Source organism: Syngnathus scovelli, chromosome 1, assembly GCF_024217435.2.
Source record: "Syngnathus scovelli strain Florida chromosome 1, RoL_Ssco_1.2, whole genome shotgun sequence".
Lineage (NCBI taxonomy): Eukaryota > Metazoa > Chordata > Actinopteri > Syngnathiformes > Syngnathidae > Syngnathus > Syngnathus scovelli.
This window is the reverse complement of record NC_090847.1, coordinates 12,738,426-12,760,959: the sequence shown is the minus strand read 5'-3', so window position 1 is coordinate 12,760,959 and position 22,534 is coordinate 12,738,426. Positions and strand designations below refer to the sequence as shown.

Sequence of the window (22,534 nt, the reverse complement as noted above, 5' to 3'; positions counted from 1 at the left end):
TCAAAACTTAGACTTGATATATTTGGAAAATTCCTTGTATAGGATTTCATTACATGAAGCAAGCATAACTAATTTTGTGGCCAGTGAGTGAGTTTAGCTGTTGCTAAGTGTTATACCCGTGCAAACAGTATGGCAGTATATCAGATAAATTTATTGACTCTTTGGGTGTTGTTTTGGAACAGCAGCATGCTCGCAATTTACACAGTTGACTTCATGTTGAGTCAGCAATAGACGCGCCTTGTGGAAAATAAACTAGTTTATTGTACACATGGGAGAAATATGAGGAGATGCATGGACACTATTATAGGACAACTTTGGGGCAAATACCCAAAACATTTGTAATAGACTGCTGCATTTTTAAGTATAAGAACATCCAGGGTTGTAATTGTTAGCTACTTGTCAGCAATTAGTAGTTGAATGAGGCTTACAAGGTTAGAGTTTGTATTGCTTAGAACTGGAACTGAATTGTCTTTATTTGTGGGTGACTGTTACTGTTTTTGGTGACAGTCGTGTGTGTGTGTGTGTGTGTGTGTGTGTGTGTGTGTGTGTGTGTGTGTGTGCGCGCGCGTGTGTGTGCGTGCGTGTGTGTGCGTGTGTGTGTGGTATTCGTTTTATTGCACAAGCATTTCACTTCTAAAAAGAAAATATCTGCATCTATAGATCATAAATCGTTTACCTGTCAACTTACTTGAATTGAATTCACTGTGTCAACCTGAAAAACAGACTTGTTTAACATTTTGATAAGTTTGGGGGTTTATTTTGTCTGTTGTAGGAGTATCTTTATTGTATCATGAATACCTAGGCAGCAGCTTTAAGACTGTCAAATTTATACTCGATGTATCAAAATATCTTGCGTAGTGCACACTGGCCACAACATTATTACCATGTACTAGCTACTGAGATCACCCCCAAATTTCTGTAGCCATTAAGCAAAGAATGTTAATTTTCGATCGATTCCGTCAGATAGGTGTTAATTTGGCATTGCATCTTCATCATTGGCATCTTGGACAAGGTCTTCAAGGTTGCATGGGAGTTCCCCCAACCAATCTACATGTGCTTTGCAAACTTGGAGAAGGTGTTTGACCCTTTGGGTCTCATTCACGAGTGAGGGGAGGATGGAGCAGGAGATCGACAGGCCGGTTGGTGCAATGTCTGCAGTAATCGATCTGTCGTGGTGAAGAGGTAGCTGAGCAAAAAGGCAAAGCTTTCTGTACTGTACCAGCTGATCTACAATCCCACCCTCACCTATAATCAGAAGCTGTGGGTCGTGGCCCAAAGAACAAGTGGCTGCAATAACTTTAAGAAGATAGAAAATATAAGCTCGGTCATCTGGGTGGTGCTCAGAGTAGAGTTTCTGCTCCTCTGCAATTGGGGCTTCTGCTCAGGACCTCCACGACACCTCCCTGGTGAGGTGTTCTGGGCATATTCTCTTAGGTGGTTGCCACAGGGATGACATGCTATGTCTCCTGGTTGGCCTTGGAATGCCACAGAAGAGCTAGATGACATGGCTGGGAAGAGGGAAAGTCTTGGCTTCCATGCCTCCTTTCCCTGTCAAATCTAATACAATGTATCCTACCAGACCATCACATGTTTTCCATGTAGTGACAACATTAAAGCGGCCACCAAAAGCAATACCCTTGTCCACATGCTGGCTATTACATTGACATTTTTAACCTCTTCTTCCATTTTCTCCCCATGATGTACAGTATGCTCACACATGGTCGATGGGACGGTAACTGTATATTGCAATTGTTCTCAATAACTAAAGATGAGAATGGAAGTGCTCAAATGGGCTATACTACTAATTCTTAGTCTGTCTGTTTTCAGAAATTATCTTAAACATTTTTTATTTCAATCAATACCTCTCTGAGTGTGCCAAATAGAAATGGGCTTCAATAGTGCTGTGGCCTTTGTGTGGACAGAATGTTGAAATGATGTGTCACAAAAATTTGCCCAATCCAGACTGCATTAGTTTGTAACCAACTGTTTATATTAAAAGGATATTTTTCGCTCTATGTTGCTACTTTGGGCTCAGATTGGCCTAAACCCGGCACATTTGGGAACATTTCATACAAACCAATTACTAACAATGATTACATTGCTGGTGTATGCACATTTTGCAACAGATTTTCTTTTGTTGCATGTGTATGAGTCCTGAATGAATATACTCTAAGAGAGAACAGTTGTAGAAAGTTTGAGCCGAAAGTGGAATGGAAATGCTGTATAGAATCCATCAGTGAGTGGGTCAGCGGTGACACAAATGTTAATACCACGAGACAGGTTGTCAGTCTGTCATCAGCTGCTCCATCATGTCTCTTAATGTATTCGCCGTTAACATTTCAAACACTTTGCTGACTCCACCCAAACAGGCTGTCCCTTTATTGCCCTGTTGAGTTCCTCAGATTGAGTTCCTCCACATGTCCTTATTGGTGCTTCACTTAGTGCTACATCCAACATCAGGCTGTTCAATTCCAGGGATTTTTTTAAAATATATATGCTATTTTGGTTCTCAGTTTTTGCCATTGTAATTTAGCAAAATTGTGATTCATTTTCATCTGTATTGATGAAATCATTTATCCATGAGTCCTTTGAAAAACACTTTGCCAAGTGGCAATATGTCTTACTTCTCCATCTGTATGCTACAGGCTATATACTGGTAAGATAGGCTCCCCACTTGGACCACAAAATAAAAATATCGGTCTGGTTATACCGTACATTGGACGTTTTGCAGCTCCTATGAACTTCATATGTTTGTCCCATTTCCACTTATTTTCCAAAGCCACTGTACCACAGTAAAATTCCCTTGCAGTGGAACATTCTGGACTCAACCACATTTGTATCCCTTAGAGGCTGCTGTGCTACTATCAGAGCCACCAGAAACACTTCTTGCGGAGTTTCTTGACACGGGCTTTGGCGCTGGGCCGGTTGGCCTGGGATGTGGCCACTGCGGCTTTGGTCAGAAGGGGTGCAGGCACATCGTACTCTCCTTCCAGGTACTCCATCACCCCCTGGAAGCGTCCCTCCTGCTGGCGGAAGTCGTGCTCCACACTGCAGAGAGGGAGGATGAGAGATGTGGTTAATGTGGACACGCAGCAATGGCTGAAATTTAGACGCTGGTTTAATGTCACACGTCAAGTCGCAGTTTTTTTTTTTTTTTATTATTATGCAGCTCATTTTTAGACAGTCATGAAGAACATTAAACAACTTTTTGCATAAGAGAAAGATGGATGGAGGAAATATCGATTTGAAGAGCAAAATCCACTAACTAAACACCTCAGAATTTTAAGAAAACACTTTAAAATCAAGATGTTAACACATGCATCTGGCCGTAGCCTTCCTCATTTGTCAACATCTCTTGAGACGAGAGAAGAAGGAATTGGTGTGCTAGAAATAAAACCACCAGAGTGAAGTACATAAGCAAAGAATGTGGAAAGGCTGGATGGTCTGTGTGATGTGTTCAAAGTAAAACTCTCTCACCACCACCCCCACAAAAAACACCCCCCCACCCTCCAATCATACCGAGCTCCCCCACCGCCCAATCCTTCCAACCCAATCTCTCTGAAGTGTCCACCGCTGCAGGTCATTTTTTTATTTTTTTTTAGAAGATACTCACTCCTTTACTTATGATGTAGTTTTAGTGCGTGCATGTGTGCCTGCGTGTTTGTGTGAGCACAATTGTGTGTCAATTGAATTTCCCTATTCAGCCATTAATAGTACAGGATGGATGGATGGATGGATGGATGGATGGATGGATGGATGGATGGATGGATGGATGGATGGATGGATGGATGGATGGATGGATGGATGGATGGATGGATGGATGGATGGATGGATGGATGGATGGATGGATGGATGGATGGATGGATGGATGGATGGATGGATGGATGGATGGATGGATGGATGGATGGATGGATGGATGGATGGATGGATGGATGGATGGATGGATGGATGGATGTCAAACGCAGAATACAGTGATAAAGACGTGAAGTATATTCGATTGATCATCGATATTTCACATGTCTTTATCACTGTATTCTGAGTTTGACTCTCTTATACATGCATAACTGCTTAAAGAAAACAGTCATGGATGTGTCTGTACTGTAGATGAAGTGTGTCAGAACAGTTTCAGGACCGGTGTCTCCAACATAGTACATATATTGCCTATCATTTCCCCCATCTAAGGTATCATCCTCAAATCTAATGCACTTGCTCAGTCTGCCACACCTTCATCTACTCCTCATTCTGAGTTTTCTCGCCTCTTGGGTTCAAAATCAATATTTTTTGACAAAAGTTTTAAAACTTTTCTCACATACATTTGTGTTGAAAGGAAAAGTATACTATGAATAGAAAAAATAAGTCATGTGATGCGAGCAGAGAGAAAATACTCTCAGAGAGATGGAATTTTGAAAGCCCTCTGCTTTCATGAATCTGAGGTCAGCGCAGAGTGAACGAGGAAGGGAAGAGCCTCAAAAGAGCAGTTAGATGAGCTGCATAAGAGGCTGAGTAAGGACCTCATATGCTGCGACAATGGAGAGTTCTCTGTGCACAGAATAACAGATCAAGGATGAAGCTAGGCAGAGAAGGAGGCTGGGAGGTTTACAACTCTAATGGGTAGAGATTTCATCAAAAAATCATGTCAGGAAGATGCACCAGACGAGACATCCACGTCCACTTACTGTACTGCATTGTAGAACATTACACTTTATACCTTGACTCTATTTTAGTTGCGGGTGCAAGTCTAGTGCAAAGTGCAGTCTAAGTGTGCGCATGGGTGGAGTTTTCTTTCTACTGTTGCATGGGTGCAGTATTCTTTCTTCTGGTATTTTGCTAGACTCAGACAAGACCTTTCTACAAGTATCGGTCTATTCCAGCAAAATCTGAAATCTGCAGATGCGTTGGTGGGCAAGGGAGGGATGCCCAGTCTGTCGTGGTGCGTCTGTCAAATTCACAAACTCGCCTAAGTAAATGACCCTGCAGAAAAGTGACGATCCACCAGCTTTTACACGAATTGAGACTACAAGGTAATCAAATAAGCTGGTACGTCATGTGCGAGGCTGCTATGTACACTGGCAACATGGCCCCAAACATGTTAGACTAGACTTGTGTTGTCACGAAAATGACAATAAGCACCAGTCTACCAAAATTGGCACACTTGTCTTTGGTCATGGTCTACCTCCATTTGAAATTAAAATACAAAAGAAACTCTTATTGTGGTCATTTATGCAAATATATTAGACCAGGGGTCACCAAACTTTCTTAAACCGAGAGCTACTTCCTGGGTACTGATTAAGGCAAAGGGCTACCAGTTTGACACACACTTCTGAGATAGCCAATTTGCTCAATTTGGCTTTCACTATGTGTTATTATTGTCATTTCCAGTTCACATGTAAGTGTGATTTGAACAGTAATAGCAAAAATACATTCAAATCCGTTCCAGAAGGCGGTTCGAGAAGCGTATAGGTTGAATTCCGAATCTATTTTTCCCATTACAAATAATGGAAAAATATGTAATCCGTTTCGAGACAAAAAAACCCTGCCTTTTTTAAGCATTTTTTCATTTGCGCATATTTGTCCGATCGCGCAACTGCAGCGCACTGCCGAACGCGCAACCGTAGCGCGTCACCCACCGCGCAACTGGACCGCGCTGGTCGCATTATTGTGACAGAGCCGTCGCTGAAATTTAGAAAATATTTTTAAAGTCCTGATGAACTTTCCAAAATTTAAGTGGACCTTTGTGTGCAGGTAGCTTAATTTTGTCCGATCGCGCAACTGCAGCGCACCGCCGACCGCGCAACTGCACCGCGCTGGTCGCATTATTGTTTTTTGTCATTACAAAAAATAATTGAGGAACAATGCATCAAGAGATGGATGAATACATTATTTTACAATGGCAAAAGCACGAATTGTCTATGACTCTTTTTTGTATATTTGTCATTCAGCATGCAAAAATCCCTCTGAGGGTTGCATGATTCTGCGTGCTTTTATAGGTCATCGTGGATTGCATGCACAAATGAAACTGATAAATGGGAAATCTTTGACAAACAAAACAAAGTGCTTGTGATTTGTTTGATTAATTAGCACCTGTCTACCCGAGGATACTGTATTTGCATTTGTGCAGGGAATATTGCATTTTATTGCAGCTAAGTGTGTGCAGTCAGTGTGGTAGGAATGTTAAAGGCTTTTGGCAATGCACGCATGGATCCAGGCTACAACACACAACATGAAATGCAAATTAGGCTGCTTTCACGAGATGAGAACCTGCTGATTTGCATAATGACTGGAGGATTAAACTGGTATACAGTGTGTTGTATCAGACTGTGACTGTAACAACACACACCCCTAAACTGCACAGGATCCCCAAACGACGACTATGACTTACCAAGGTATTACACTCTGGCCACAAAGACAAGCACGACAGATCAATTGTGATGTGCTTGCATCCACAGAAAGTTGCTTTGAGTATACAACTTTCTGAGGGAGCACATCACATTACTCACATATTGATTTTAAACAATGAGAGATGAGTTCATACATTTCATACATCAAAACTGTGATAAATTAAATAAGTACTGTCTATAATATCAGGAGGAGCAGGAAGGGCAAACTCGGCAGGAGACCAGACTGAAGAGGTAGTGAAAAATGAAACAAATATAATTATTTGATGAATGTTTTGAAGCAGGGAAAGTAGAGAAGGAAAAAAAAAAACTTCACCATCAAAACAAATATTGTACAGTCCTATCCACACATCATATTAGCTTCTCTTTTTACCTGTAGATGATGCAGGCTGTCTTTTGGCAGGTGGGACAGTTGTTAATGTCCTGACCCGTTCTGTATGAGCTTCGGCTGCAGAAATGATAAACAAGTGCTTTACATATCACACAGTATCTGATTGTGTTCTTATTTCCTACTGAATTGCTTTATGTTCTTATTGAAAAATAACTTTCTTGCAAATAAATAGATGCATACAATTTGATATAAAACAACTACATGGGGGGATTGAGAAAATACACATGGAATTTCCATCAAAAGGAATTTTATACAAATAAATACACACTTTTTATAATGAATACTACCAATATAAATGAATTACTAATTAAAGTATTTGCTTCTATCAGTGTGTACAGGCCCAGTAATCCCTTCCACTTGAGTGAAATATGATCAACCATATTCATTATTATTTTGTGACCTTGAACTTCTTTTTGTAATAGAAGAAACAATGACAACACTGTGTGTAATTGTGCAAGTTAGAAGTCATTTTTCTTACTTTTAGTTGTACTTGTCATGTCACAACCTTCCTTGCTCTCTCCACCCACTTATACTGCACACAGCTGGGTCTCTTTGTTGTAGAGACCAAAATAGCACGTGAGGTTTACCGATACAATTTATCTCACAACGTTGAAAAGGATCTTTGTCCTGAGTGTTTTCTTGAAGCCAGAGAAGACGTACATGTTTTGATCGTATTCTTTGAAGACATGATGTGCAAATTCAATAGGTGTTACTTTTTCCTAAAGAAAGATGCCACAGCAGCTGTATTAAAATTCTCAACTGAAATTTGTAGGGAAAACGATACAAAAAAAAAAAATCAAATTGTTTTGGTTACTGTTGACTCGTGGGGTTGGTTCGTTTGTCGGTGAGTTGCAATTATAGAAAACATTCCCTCTTTTGAATCATGAATCAGGCGGTATCCCTAAATTAAAAATAGATATAAAGGCAGTATTGTTCGTGGGACTGTTCAGATTTTGCATGGCAGGTGATGTCCCACTGAGCAGCGACCAATTGCGAGTTTTTGAAAGCAGCGAATGGTGCGTTCTCGACAGGGTTCGTTCAAGATGCCAAATGTTCGCCAATCTAACGGCAGACATTCACCTGTACTGTCTGTGTAGGATAATTGTGAGAAATTAAAACAGAGGGCTGGCCACAATGTACGACCACTTTGTTTTCTCTTTCAACATGAAGACAACTGATGCCTGCCTGTAAAATAGCTGTTTTAATTCATTAAGATAGACCGCGTGACTCCTATTGTATTTACCATTAACAAAAGCAAGCCTTGATTGTTTATTTTAGCTGAGCACAGCAGTAGACGTCTCTTTGCTTTATCGCAGTTTCCTTCTGTGAGCTGAAATTATACTCTTCCTCACCCATTCAAATCGTCTTTTCCATCCTCAGTTTTTCAACTATTTAAGATGAGATATAAATGTCCCCAACACTCAGCTACTAACGCACAGTGCTGTAGTGCCTGCACACTTAGTTTAGGAGCCTTAAACATTTAATTGCATTTCACAAATGTAATCTGATAGGGATTATCCTGCTGTGCGGGACATCTGTCTACCCTGAGAGGGGACGAGGGCACTCCTGTGTTTAAAAGGAATCGAGCTGGACACGCTAAATGATATAACCTGGCAATGGTCGCATGTCTTAAACAGACGTGCCAATGTAACGATTAGGTCCCTTTTTTTCTTGAAGGGAGATTAATTACCTGCTCAATACAGTTGGGATGTTACACTTACCGGCCCTCATCAGATGAAACTCCAATGAAAATATAACGCCATGAGAAAAAAAGAGGGGTGCTTTTATTGTTCATATTCATGAGCGAGGCAGAGAATTAGGAACATCTTTTTAGTTTGATGGTGAAGTAGGATGTATCTTAAGTTTCCATAGAGGATATTCAACAGCACCTATTCTGGCTGCAATTTACAAGTCAACTCCATTACGATTCAAATGCTTTAAGACATAATGAATCGTCTTCGAGACTCAATTTTTTGACAATCAATCCAACACCATCTACATGCACTATATTAGCGAGGTTTTGAGTGCCATCCCAGAGACAGCAATGCTGATCTCACGTTATACAACACACATGTGGTCGTGCCATTAAGCTCCCATCCCACTGAGGGGCAAACAATTGCGAGTCTCAATGAATGTTGCATTCTCATCAGAATTCGTCGGGGTCGCAAATGTTTACAAGACTTTCACTAACTGTTTTAGTGATTCTTGTCGTAAGGAAAATTTGAATATTTGCCACCTTGAACAAACCCTGCAGAGAACACAACTTTCGCTGTATTTGAAAACCCTCACAAGTGATCACCTCTCAGTGGGACAGAGGCTTAATGGCATGACGACATATGTGTAGTATCATGTGAGATCAGCATTCGTCAAGAAAGTGTGCTTGAAAGAAAGTTAAATGTAAAGCTTAAACATTGTGTAGGCTGCAGGAGATAAATGAGGTGAAAATGAGAGTGCAGATAGCAAGATGAATCAAAGCACATAACGATGTACTTGAGTGTTAGACAGGTTGTCAGGGTGGAAGCAGATGCCAGAAGGTGAAAAAAAGAAACATGGTGGTTGTTAGTCAGAAATGTGTTTAGGTTTGCGGGAAGGAATATGAAGCAGGGGAAAGGGGTACAGTACTGCGGTTCATCTGAAGGTTTAAGTGGTACATAACTGGGAGCTGGTTCAAAGAGAGAAATGTGAACAGCGTTTGGTCAATTAGGTGAGGGCATTGGCCAATTTAGATGTATCGGGAATAAAATAAATAACTGGAGAGTGCTTGGGGAACTGATTTTTTTTTTCCCCCCTCTCCGGGTCAATACCTTCTCATTTGGTAGGAATGGTGTTACCATGGTGACTAGTCACCTTATAAGGTTGATGAGATATGAGTGTTGGATTTGCAAGGAATTGACTCGATGCCCTCAGGAATTGGGATAGGATTACACATACTTACACACTTTACATTAAATCTCCACAGGCATGGCATTTGGAATGTATTACATTACACCAACGAGCCAGTGGGTGCACCAGGTTTTTATATCGGAGATAAGGGTTGTCTCAAGTGGACAACACACCGAGCAATCAATGGGACCTGAGTCATCACAGTGAAGGCCACCGTTTTATGAATCCCTGAGAAAACTATTCAAAATGAGCTCCTCAAATCTCTTTCATTGTGTAAACATGTAATAATCAGCATATTGCCTCACCCTTCGCTGAGGGCCTTACTCTTCTCCAGGTCCAGGATGACATTGAGGAGCACCTTGATCTTCTCTTGATTAGACACAAGGTTCTCTTCTACACTCTGCAACTTGCACTCCAGGCCACGAGGGGCACTCCCAGCCAGTAGTCCTGGTGGAGCGCCATTACATTGTGCTGTGTTGTGCGTCTTGCAAGACTGAGTGTGGTCATCCAAAGATTTGCTCTTTTGTTTTGGAAAGTCCTTTAGTTTTGTCTCTTTAGAGCAGTTTTGTTTGGGACTGTTTGTCTGTTGTATATTTTTGTTGGAATCTATGAGACTGGATGGTTTGGAGACAGTAATTTTGGAGGATTTCTTTGCAGGGAGAGATGGAGGGGTGCTACATTTTGTATTTGTTTGACCAGGAGGTTCTGGAGGTTTGGAGTTTAAATTTGCATACTGACTTTTATCATGCTTGTGTTTGTCTGATAAAAGTGGTTCTGTTTTAGTGGATGAGTTTGTTGGTGGTGCCTGTGAGACAGTCCTGCTAGGGTGTGTGTCAGCTGTTTGTGTGGCGGTGTCCTTGCAGTGTGTAAACTCTGCAGAATGCGGCCTTGTCTGCTGATTCTTTGTTTTATTCCGAGTGGGTGCTGCACTACTGGAGTTAGAATTGTGTCTTTTTGGTATTGTGTGTGACAACTGCGGGATTTTACTGGTTTTAACTGATGTGTCTTGGTTTTTGGGGTTCAGGGCCGACTCTTTTCTTGAGTAGTTCGGCACTGTACCCTGCTTCCATGCGGGGTGTGGTAAAGTCTGGCTTGATGATATTTGAGGTGCTCCCCTCCTGCGACATGCGCCCGTGCATTGGGTAAGCTGCGACCGTCTCCTCCCGCACGTTCCGCACAGCTGGGGCGAGGAGGTTGCCGCCATCCGACAGGGCCGCGGTGGGGTAGCATGAACTGTCGTGCAAATGACCCCAGTCTTTAACACAGAACGATGTTGCTCCCCACGTAGAGACTGCACCTTTCTTTTCTCTTGGCTCTGCTGCTTTTCCTCTGGGACCTCAGTGCAAACGCCTCCGACCATGTCTGAACCCACCACGCTGCCATTGGTGTACTTTGATGCCCTTTTCCCCTTTGAGTCTGTTGGATTCGTCCGTATCATTTTTATCTGGCAGTAAACGCCACTGCCCGACCCTTGTGACCCCATGTCATCCTGTGTTTGGTTGTTGATTTCGTTCTGAGACGCCTCCTTGGACAGCGACAGACCGTTGCCGTCACTCCTGATAACTCCTCCTGTCTCCACTGCACTTGTTGCCATGGTGAGGGCTTGCTGCGGGTTGGCCGCTTCGCTGACATGTCGTTTGATGGAAGGAAGCGTTCGCAATCCAGGAGAGGTCTGTACTCCAACACTGCATAGTGGGCCCCATCGTCCCACTGCTAAGGGTACTCCCAGCGCGGGCACGGGATTCGTCGGGTCGGACACCCTCCTGCCCATACTCCTTGGCAGGTTGCCTCAGCCCCCTGGGGAGCTGAAGAGGGATGGAGCGATCAGGGACATCAGTCAGAGTCAGCCGGATTACGTCCAATCAAAAGTTGGTCAGAAAAGTGGTAGTGTGCTGGCAGAGGAGAGCTCAGCATTCAATACCCACTCTACAACCAAAGGCTCAATGCCCTTTCATTAATGATCCCCTCAGTAGTTTAGCAATTTCCCATTGTCAAGGTTTTTCCCAGCTTCTGACCAACGGCCCGAAGATGATGAGTTGGCAGAGACTCTTTGCATCTGGGGAAAAAGAAAAAGACAGTGACTGAAAGAAAAAGCGGTAGAGTACAAGACTAATCATCCAGACTGCCATGAAGATACCGACATTAGCACCATCCGTGAGCCTCAAACCGGATCAATATGACTCGATCAAGCTCTTATTAGATCAGCAGGTGGGTGATAGAAACAGATCTTTACGTGCTGCAGGAACTAAAAAAGACCAGTTCATTAGCTACACTTCCAACAGGAGTTGTATTTAAAATAATGTACCCTTTCTAAGATAATAGTGCTCACTTTACATTCACGCTTTGTATTCAGTAAAGCTAGACAATTAGAAATACTGTTGAAAATAGATTGAGGTTGGGGGTGAGCTACAGTCCCTACCAGCTTACTTTGGGAGAGAGGTGGGGTACACTCGGACTCGACGTCACTCTGTTGCATGGCGAATTTAGACAACCATTCATAGTTGCTCACTTGCACACTTGTCATAGGCGGCCCGAGGCCAGACGCTTTAGACGAGACAGGCAGGCAGACGTGCTAACCACTACGTCAACATGCTGCCAAAACTTTTTATATTGTTAAATTAAAACATAAGATAATGTGAATTATTGTACGAATTAAAAAAATATTTTTAGCTGTCTTTCCTGACCGTCTAAAAAAAAAAAAAAAAACACGTTTATTTTATTTTGGGGCCAGTTAACATTACATTAGATTAAGGTTTTGTCAGTGGTGATTTCCTCCAAGTTCTGATTTGTTCACAAATAGAAGTGATTCGATTTAAGTTTGATGAACCAGCTCTGACAACAGTGAGTGTTTTGTACCATTGTGGTTTTTATCAAATGTACAACTCAAAGGTGTTGCTGACTTTGGCAAGTGGCATCGTTGTGGGAGTCAGCATCACACAAAGCCTCCAACCTCAGCAACATTCCTGCATTTTCTCTTAATAAATTAATAACATTAATGTGTTTGGCTCAAGCACTTCTCAATATCCTACCATTATTAACTTTGTTTAAAAAGGTTCACTGTACTAGCCTTGGTTCTGAAATCTACAAACAGGTTTTGACCAATGAGTTTTGCATCATCTGTGCGTGTGTAGCCTTGGTTCTGAAATGTGCAAACAGGTTTTGACCAGTAATGCTTTCATCATCTGTGTGTTTGTGTGTGATGATTGCATGATAAATCTAAATTTGAGACAAACCTCAGTGTATAGAGGAAAGAGAAGTGGAAAATAAATTGCAGGTGATCATCTTCCTGCAAGTGAGACAAGTGAGCCAGACAATGTTTGTGTATGAGATTTTGAGTGTATTGACAGCAGGTGTCTGCATATTTAAGAATGTATACTCCAGTGTTTGCTTTGTGATTCCGGCATAGTCTTTTGAAGGCAATTTCATTTCATCTCATTTCCGACAATTTGGTTCTCCAAACTGCAGCCACACCAGATTCAATGTCACCAGCTGTTTATATACTACACCCGATATGTGTGTAAGTGAGCATTGCATCTCCCCCTCCTCCTTAGCAGTTGCATGTCAGCACCATTTAGTCACGCAAATATGATTCAAATTACTCACCCACCCATCCATTTTCTATGCATTCATCCTTCCTCACTTAGGACCAGCCCTTGCTAACTTTGGGCCAGTAGCTGAGTTCACCATGGACTGGTTGCCAGTCCCATTTCAACTAGCAGCTGCATATTTTTAAACCACGCATAAGTAGGTCACAAATTGGCAAATCTGCACAATCTTATTAGTCCCACTACAAAACTTGATTCAAAACTGTTGGCTTTAGCTACAGTACGTAGTGGTAACATTGAATTCATGTCTGCAGAAGTAATACTTGTTTTTCTTTTCATGTGCACAGATCTCATTGAAATTTTGCGTGTAAAGTGGACGAGATACATTCCAATTTGTAACATTTTATCCAGTTTTTAAAATGTGAGAGACCTCACACATGGGGGATATAAATGGCCAGGACTCATGTCAATATCTCCACCAACAAGTAAAAGTCTCCTCTGACTCAGATGTCTGCTGTACTACCAAGACCAGTCTGTGTTACAAGCAAAAAAAAAAAAAAAAAATAGTAGTAATTTGAGGAAGTAATAGAGACTTGGCTAACTGCTAGCGTTTTGGTAACTTTTAATTGTTGCTATCGTGCCTCGTCATTTTTAATTGAAAATCAGTGTCTTGCTGACTCTATTACTGTTATGTGTGTAGGCTCCCCTTTTCAGAAACTGAGATCTCAACAGGGACAGATGTTTGTATATCTGCTTGCAATTTTGACTAACGGCAAACTGTTGCCTTTGTGGTATGTATTTATTTTTCCCTGCTCGCCAGCCACTTTTCCAAATCTTTGTCATGCTTTCAATTGTCGTTCACATACATGCTCTGATCCTCTGCTTGTAGTTCACCCGCATCCATACCCCTGATGTTGAAAAATGAGCGTGGAGGAGAAGGGGAGGTAACGTTGTTGCCCGAAGGGGATGGGGGGGCCGAATGAGGAGGCGACAAATGAGGAGCGCAAGGGTAACAGCTATATAGGGTGTCACAAAGAAGTTGTGAGCAGCATAAGAGGCGAGAGAACAGAGGAAGAAGGATTGATTGTCCACGAGATGAGAGTAATGTACGGATGTCAGGGTAAGAGATGGAAAGGCCAATATTCCCAAGTTGAAATCTCTAAAAGTGACAGGAAGAATTGTCTGAAGACGAAAGACAGAAAAGGGGTAAAATAAGGGAGATTTGTAAAGCCGCACTTGCGAGTAATCAATACACAATGCAAGTATATGCTTGCATCTGTTATTAAAGACACACATGCATGAACACACACATAACCTTTAAACACACCACCGAGTTTTGAGCAGCGTCTTTTTCGATTTACTGAAATCCGTTTCTACATGCTGTGAATTTAATTTTCCAGTTGCTATGTTTGTGCTTCTCGCCAATTGTCTGCCGTGCACAGGCCAGAGGTCTGTGTGAGCATATGCACGTGCATGTGCATGTGGATGTGCATGTGCATATGCTTGTGCTTGTGCTTGTGCTTGTGCTTGTGCGTGTGCGTGTGCGCGCACGCGCATGTTTGCGAGTGCGTGTGTGTGTGTGTGTGTGTGTGTGTGTGTGTGTGTGTGTCTTACGGTACATGCAAAGACCTCCTGAGTCCTTCCTTTGTGTGTGTGTGTGTGCGTGTGCGTGCGTGTGTGTGTGTGTGTGTGTGTGTGTGTGTGTGTGTGTGTGTGTGTGTGTGTGTGCGTGTGTGTGTGTGTGTGTGTGTGTGTGCGTGTGTGTGTGTGTGTGCGTGTGTGCGTTTGTATGTGTGTGTGTGTGCGTTTGTGTGTGTGCGTGTGTGCGTGCATGTGTGGTGGGGCTGGGAGTGTCTCTGCATTCTTGTGTGGCACTTAGGTTGTATAAACATTTTGGCTTCTGGCAAAGATGACATATATTAGGATGAGCTTCTTTCGACCCATTAAGCTGCCGCACGCTGAGCGATGCAACCACTGAACAAATTATTAGAGTTGGACAGAAATCTGAATGTGTTTGTTCTTTCCATTTTCAATTGGCAATCAAAAAAACAAAACAGTGAGTGATTATTTTGTTTTGCTAATTAATGTACAGAAATTGTAGAAAAGCTAGAAAAAGCTAAAAAACTAAAAGTTCACAAATCTGGTCTAACTGAAAGCATGTCTTCTGTGTCAAACTCGATGAATGAAGCCAATGCCAATAACATTCCGAACATCTTTGTCCTTGATGTAACTGATCACTTGGTTTAATAAATATTTCTGGCCAGAACATTCCATAATTTTTACTGCTCATCAGCAAAACAACACCATACCCAAAGTGAAGTATGATGGTTGCATCATCATTCTTTTGGGCTGTTTTTCCTGGGGCTTTAGTCGATGTTGAGGTCGAAAAGGTTTCAAATAACAGAATTAGCATAACAGCTTCACAGAACATATTTGCGTCTAATCCGAAGCACAAGAAACTAGTAGTAAACATTGTGGCTACAGAAGCCAGAGCAATCTGTGTTCCCCTCGAATTAAACGTTATAATTTGTACTTTAAAACTTCGTTTTCCACTAGAAATGAAATATTTCAGGTCACATTTTCTTGTGGTAGTAAGTTAGTGGTTGTGTGAGAGACAGTCAACCACTGTAATTTGTTTGCGATTGTTAAATTCTGTCTTATTCAGTTCATCTTCATGGCTTGGTATGCCGCTGGTTTTTTAGATTAAGTGGGGAAGAGGGGGGGGTGTTTTTAAGTGCATGGCCACACACTCTGCTACACTTGTAACAGAGTGCTAGCTGCACCAACGAATCATGTTCCATGTCGTCTCAAGGTGAGGTCAATTATTCAACAGGCGATTGACGCGCGTGTGTACGTATGTGTGTGTGTTTGTGTGTGCTTGCGTGCACGTGTATGTGCGTGAATATGTAAGTGTGCGCTGGATTGAGACTCGCATTAGTGCCCTGTAATTACACTTTTGGCTCCTTCATCCTCAAAGCCTCACATTTAGAAGACAGTAAATACTTTATGACTTTGTTGAGGCTCATCGCCTTTTGGGTGGTGTAGTCACGTTGATATATTTTCTTCCAAAACACAACACGCATTTCATGTTATGGATCATTTCACTTTGATGATATTGATGCGATCTTAATACAGGCGGTTCCTACTACACATTTGGGTGACTTTGCAACTGTGAGAACGTCACTTGAAACCGAGAACTGCAGATTGAATGCCTCTTGATTCAAATCAGCGCACTTGTTTCTAAAATTTGAAGATTGTAGAAACAGAAAATTAAGATACAGCCCCATTGGCAATAGCCTTGAGGGTCTTCTTCAAATAAATCCAAATAAAACTGCAAGATTCTCACCAGAGATTTCTTTGCATATTCATGAAAGCCAGCAACACAAAGTGAGACTTGATCCCTGCAGAAGATCCTTGTCTGACATAACTCTTTTCAAACACATTCAAGAGGGACGTGATGACAGTCCTGTCGCCAAAGAAAGACCAAGCTTATTGTTGACAACACATGCATAACTTAATATGATAATGGATGTTCTAGCATGAGTACTAAGAAGTTGTATCTGTGTTATTTCTGGTATTTTCTGCAGTTCTCATCATTTTCCCATTCAATTGTATACATTTCTGCTGAGAATTGAAAAATTACAATTCTGCAGATATAGGTCTTCTGCCTGATCCCAACTTTATCTTTTTCAACATTTCATCAAAAGTGTCATGATGCTGGCACCTCAGAAAAAGTAACTAGCAAAAACAAAGCGAGCAGAACACCAACCCAGCTGTTTTCTTCCTCGCTCCTTTTTGCTGTTAACTTTAATTGGACGCATCTGTAATTTTAAGGGACAATGTGCTTCAATCAGCTTCTCAGCTAAAGAGCCAGATGTCACCAAAGCTAATCTACAAATCATGCAAAAAGTCAAACATGTCAGCCGACCTAATTAAACCCAAAAGCAGCGTGTGACAAAATGAGCTATTTTCTCTTTTTTCAAGTTAGCTAGAAAAACATCATCGCTACACATTCAAAATCCATTGCAGTAATAGAAAATGTAATTTGGAGTTTCATGGTGAATTTACATTCCAATTTTGCTTCGTCTCTTTGTTTCACTTGCTGTGATTAATTGATGTTTTTTCCCAGGTAGTAGCTTCTCATTGTAGCTGCGGCTGTTTTTTTTTTTTTTTCTCTCTCAATAGTTTTTGGTTTCCGTGTAAATTACTGTACAACACAACTCTGACTGATGTTTGATTTTTGTGGTGGGTCGCGGCATGATGTAAACAACAAATTCAATTTTAGGATTCTTGTCAAGGTGGGGTTCCACAATATAATAAAGTGCATCCAACCATTTTATACAGTGCTTATCCTCCTCACAGTCACGGGTGAGCAGAATTCTACCCCAGTTGACTTCGGACGTGCGGAAGGGTGTACATTGGACTGTCGCCAGCCAATCACAGGGCTATTATTAAGCGTGAAATATCATGTGTATAGTGCATTTGCAATTTCAGTAGGACTAGGCTACTATGTAAAAAAATATTAATCATCATCATTATTTTGTTTGATTTTGAGATCACAATTAATTAAAAAAAATTACCGCTTATCCATGTGGAGAATAAACACGTGAAGATAAAATTAGTAGGAGAAGAAAATTGCAATTGGATTTTGCGAATGTACATAAGTCAGTATTCACAAATTAGGAATACATGCTTATGGGTATTTTGTATTACTTCAGCATTTGCTTGCGAAAATTGTAGATCGCAAAGTTCTCTTTTCTTTTCCCATTTGACAGTAGAATTCAACTGGCTGAACATTGTGTTGCCAACGTGATTGTGTATCCATATATGGCCAGAAATTGATTGGTCACCGGTCAGTCCAAGGTGTACCCTGGCCCCAGTTCACCCGTGACCCTAATGAAGACGAGAGCCATAGATAATGAATAAAATTGATCCCTTACACTATTTCAATTTTCAGTGGGTACTCGCTCTTGTCATCTCTTTCATCAAGGGAATTCAGTCAGCCTTTTTGCAGCTTTTTGTTCTCATGCTAAACGGGATGTAATTCATAGTGACATGTCGATCGAGTCAAGGCCCACACAGGAAGAAAAAGTATGTCTTCTTCTGATTTATGAGTGACACTTTTTTATGAGTCATTAGCAACCTATACAAGCAGAGAAGGAGTGATATATTAAAGCAATGCAAGTTTTTGACAAATCCATCTACCAATGGAATTGATTTGTTGCTTGGGGTGTGCTGGTTTAGTGAGGACAATTCAGACTTGGAGTTTACCTCTCTTGCGCCAACAATTTTGCTTACTTCAACTCAATTCTTACAGCTGGAGCTCACACACGTCCATGTACATCCATTGCTCGCTGCTCTTTTCTCTCACTCCATCTTCTTATCTTTGCACTGACTTATCACTCATCCTGTCTGCATGTTGTCTTCAACCTGTCTGTCATCAACCTGGCTGTCTTCCTCATACATCTTCACCCTCGTTCCCATACAAAGTCAGAAGTTCAATTCCCGTGATGTTGTATATTGACATCAAATGATTAACTCTTCCTGTTTTTTGGCATTAGAGTATCGTCAATGATTATTCAGTGGTGCGGGATATATTATATATTGATAGATTGATGGATCGAGATATAGATTGAGTGATTGCCTATTCGTGAGAGTTAGTACATTGTCAAAGCAGCAATCTTCTAAATTACATCAAATTAGCTGCAACCGACAAAGTTTGTGAGTGTTTGTTTGTTTGTTTGTTTGTGAGTCTGAATGATAAGAATGTTGATGACGGACTGCAGTATCCCAATCTTTACATTCTGCGTTATTATTAGAGCGTTTTTGATGGGCAACTATATTGTTGAAGAAATACCTAATTGCATATACTGTATTCAATGTTAATTCACTTTTTACTGATTATTTTTGTATTTTATTTTGCATAAATACATTGCGGGTTTAGTGGCCCGATTGGTATTTTCTAGATAAAAAAAAAGTTATTGAAGAAAGCAAAGAATTTATCTTTATACAGTCTCATTAGAAAAAGCTCGAAAGTAGGTTCCACACATATTGACAATCACGCCAAATGTTAATTAAAACATTCCTTATCTTGTCCCCAAAATCAGCCTAGGCCTATTTCTTTATATTTAAAAGATTATCCTGGTTGATTAAAGTATGAGTGTGTTGAGTGAGTTTTACATTATCCTGGTTGATTAAAGTATGAGTGTGTTGAGTGAGTTTTACATGATAACACAGATTGGCATTATCTGAGCTGTTGGGGCTGATAATTGTAAATGTTGAACCTATTCAGTATTTACCATCGCAAACCCTCATGTGTGGTCGCTCAAGCCTCGATTTAACCACAGACTCCATGATTGTGACATGAAACAGAATGATAGCCAAGATGGAAGCAACCTGAAACTTGGTCCGTTACCTGACACAAAAAGAGAAGCAAGTGGAATTATAATTATAGGATACACAATAAGATAACTGTTAGCTTCTTCTGCTCATTCCCCTTTGTATTTTCCAGCAGTCTGAATACCCTGTGGTGCTATACTGCGTGCGTGTGTGCGTGCGTGCGTGCGTGCGTGCGTGCGTGCGTGCGTTCACTCACATTTTTCAAGTCAGTGAATAAATCACGTTTCGTTTGTGTTTCACATTTTTAACCTTATTTAACTTATTTTTACAGTTGTGTGACATGAAAATTGAGTCTGCCACAGCATTCATCTTGGCACAACATTTTTGTGGCTCAATAAAACTTTCATCATGGTTGCAGTTAAACTCTCAAACTAATTATTTCCATTTTCACTATTTCCCATGGTAAAACTCAACAAATGAGTGTGTTGAAAAAACTAATTAGATTCAATTTCAGAGATTCCACCATGGTACTCAAGCAAGGCTGTTACCCTCATTGGTACGTTTGCACCCTTGACATCTATTAGGACCTGCAGGTCGACACAGCTTCCAATAATTAGCCCCACAGGAGTTACAGGAGTGCAGAGTGTAACTTGAGCGACAGAAATGAACTGCTTTGGTTCTCTTATTCCTGAAAATGCGTGCAAGCTGACTTTGTGACTCTCATCTTTCCGCCTGCAACACAGGCCCAGCATTAGTGTATGAGAGGAGGGTTATTGCCCTGCAATATAATCCCATATTAGAACGATTGGCACATGGGCTTTTAATAGCAATCAGCTGAGCCGCTCTGCCTCTTTGACTCACACACGTAGTCGGTCGGGAACATCTGGAACTGCAGGGTGTAAAAGTGTTAATTGTCACGAATACAGAAAGGCACAGAAGGTTACTTGGGTGGATGCATTTTGTCCCCGTGCCTGTGTAGTTACTATTACTTGAAGAAAATTACGCAAAGATGCACAGCTGTCACATCTGAAGAGCTGTGCGGCAAAATGCGCTCTCGATAGAGTTTCACGTTGTTTGATTGTTTTTGTTTGTTTTAGTGGTCTCATTGGTTCTGTCGTGCCTGTTAACGCATCATCTCCTTTCAAATACCTGCTTGTATGTCCACAATGAGCTCACTGTGGACTGGAAAGGGCTCCACAGAGGGTTGTTAGACTCTTTGATTCTATTTGCACATAAACACACGTACAATGCACACACACACGCAGACTTACTTGATGTTTTCCTCGTCTTTTCCAGTCCCTTGATTGTCCTCTCGTCTGTTTGCTCACATCTCTAATAATCCTTTAGTCCTCTGTGAGTCTTTGCCGCTCTCTTTGCTCTCTCCTTTGCGTTCTGTTCCTCACATGCTTGCAGTGATCCTCCCTCCCCTCCCGCTCCATCTCACTCTCTCTCTTTCTCTGTCTCTCTCTCTCTACCTCTCTCTATCCACTCTATCGTCATCTTCATCTGTTTTTGCTACAAATGCAGTCATCGCTGCCTGCTTATCCATCACCTTCGTCTCATGGATCATTACCCTAAGTGTTTCATCTCCTTTAACAATTACATTTCCTCGTTTCCCATTCTAATACCATGTCACGTCACCTTTTGTGCGTGTGCGTGTGTGTGTGCGTGTGTGCGTGTGTGCGTGTGTGTGTGTGTGTGCGCGCGCGCGTGCGTGTGTGTGTGTGCGTGCGTGTGTGCGCGTGCGTGTGTGTGCGCGTTTGTGTTTTGACCCTGGCATGGATTGAGTAAAAGTTTGGCAGCATAAACGTTCCTTCGGCTGGGACTAATGCCAATGCTTGTAACAAACACAAACACACTAGTACACACATTAATAACACACGCTCTGGCTTTACTCACTTTATTTCTATCTTAGTCTTCTCTGCATCCACGTTCGCCTTTCTCGCTTTCTGCCTCGGACCCATTTAAGCTTCTTTCCTTTCCCCTCTCAATGCCAAATGTAGTCATTTTTTTTGTTACCCTGGTGCACCCAAGCCAGGTGACGTGCTCTTAGCCAAGGCAAATGAAGCAATTAGAAAGAGACATTTTAAATGAAGTTTAAATATAAATGCTTCATCTGTTGTGCCTATCTGGTTCGTTGGGGAAGTTAATTTCCTCGATTGTCAAGAAGGATTCTCTTTTACTGGAAAACAGGATTAAGGGCTTTAACTTGGGTACATTGTTGACCTCATGATTACGAGTTTTGAAACAGATGCACCTGTTACATTCTCATAAATACATGTAACAACTGCATCCTGGAATCCAAACATAAAGTGTTTGGTTCTGGGCATGACTGGGGCACCATCTGGACCAGTGTATTCATCACATCAAAAATCCTGCACGTCAGATTATACACGATAAAGCTGTTGGTGGAGCCAGTGCAGCTTAAAAACAAGACCAGAATGTACAAAATGTACACACATATTGCCTGTGTACATTCCAGGGATGTCGCTTGCTGTTGTTAAACTGCAGGTCGTGTTTCCATTTGCAAAACAGATTTGCCTCATTTATTTTTAACTTCCCATGACTTTGTCTGTTGTGAAAGGTCCCTGCATAGTTAACTACCACAAACAGACAAGTGTACGCATCTAGTTTCCTTGCAGCCCCGAGCTTTCCTCTGCAGCCTGAAACTTGTGTCACCATGACTCACAATTTGCAATTCTATTTGTGTTCATATTTGCAAGTTATTAGTCCCCCACTCTTGTAGATCATTTGGTACAAAGAAGTATAAAGACCACACAACAAAATTATGAAAAGTCAAATTATTATTATGAAACTACAGGAGGAATATTGTTGTTTCCCTTGATTGTTTGCTTAAATTTATTTTTGTAACACTTGAAAAGTGCAAACGTTAAAAAAAAAAAAAAAAAAAAAAACAGGAACTGCTCTGTATCACATCTACCAAGAACAACAAAAACAATCACTGTTTCTCCCCACATCGG

General features: G+C 41.4%; 2 protein-coding genes across 4 annotated transcripts in view; one reads left to right on the top strand and one right to left on the bottom strand.

Annotated features, from left to right (window-relative positions):
- The window catches only part of dock2-like (dedicator of cytokinesis protein 2), a 103,447-nt gene that overhangs the window by 57,394 nt on the left and 23,519 nt on the right, over positions 1–22,534 (top strand). The window lies entirely within an intron of this gene.
- Positions 131–20,989, bottom strand: LOC125988933 (INSYN2B protein). Its single transcript, XM_049754789.1, has 4 exons — positions 20,825–20,989; positions 9,975–11,725; positions 6,769–6,843; positions 131–3,048 (listed from the first exon to the last, which is right to left on the bottom strand). Exons 2-4 carry the CDS (start codon positions 11,438–11,440, stop codon positions 2,865–2,867), a joined length of 1,725 nt encoding a protein of 574 aa, XP_049610746.1. The 5' UTR covers positions 11,441–11,725; positions 20,825–20,989; the 3' UTR covers positions 131–2,864.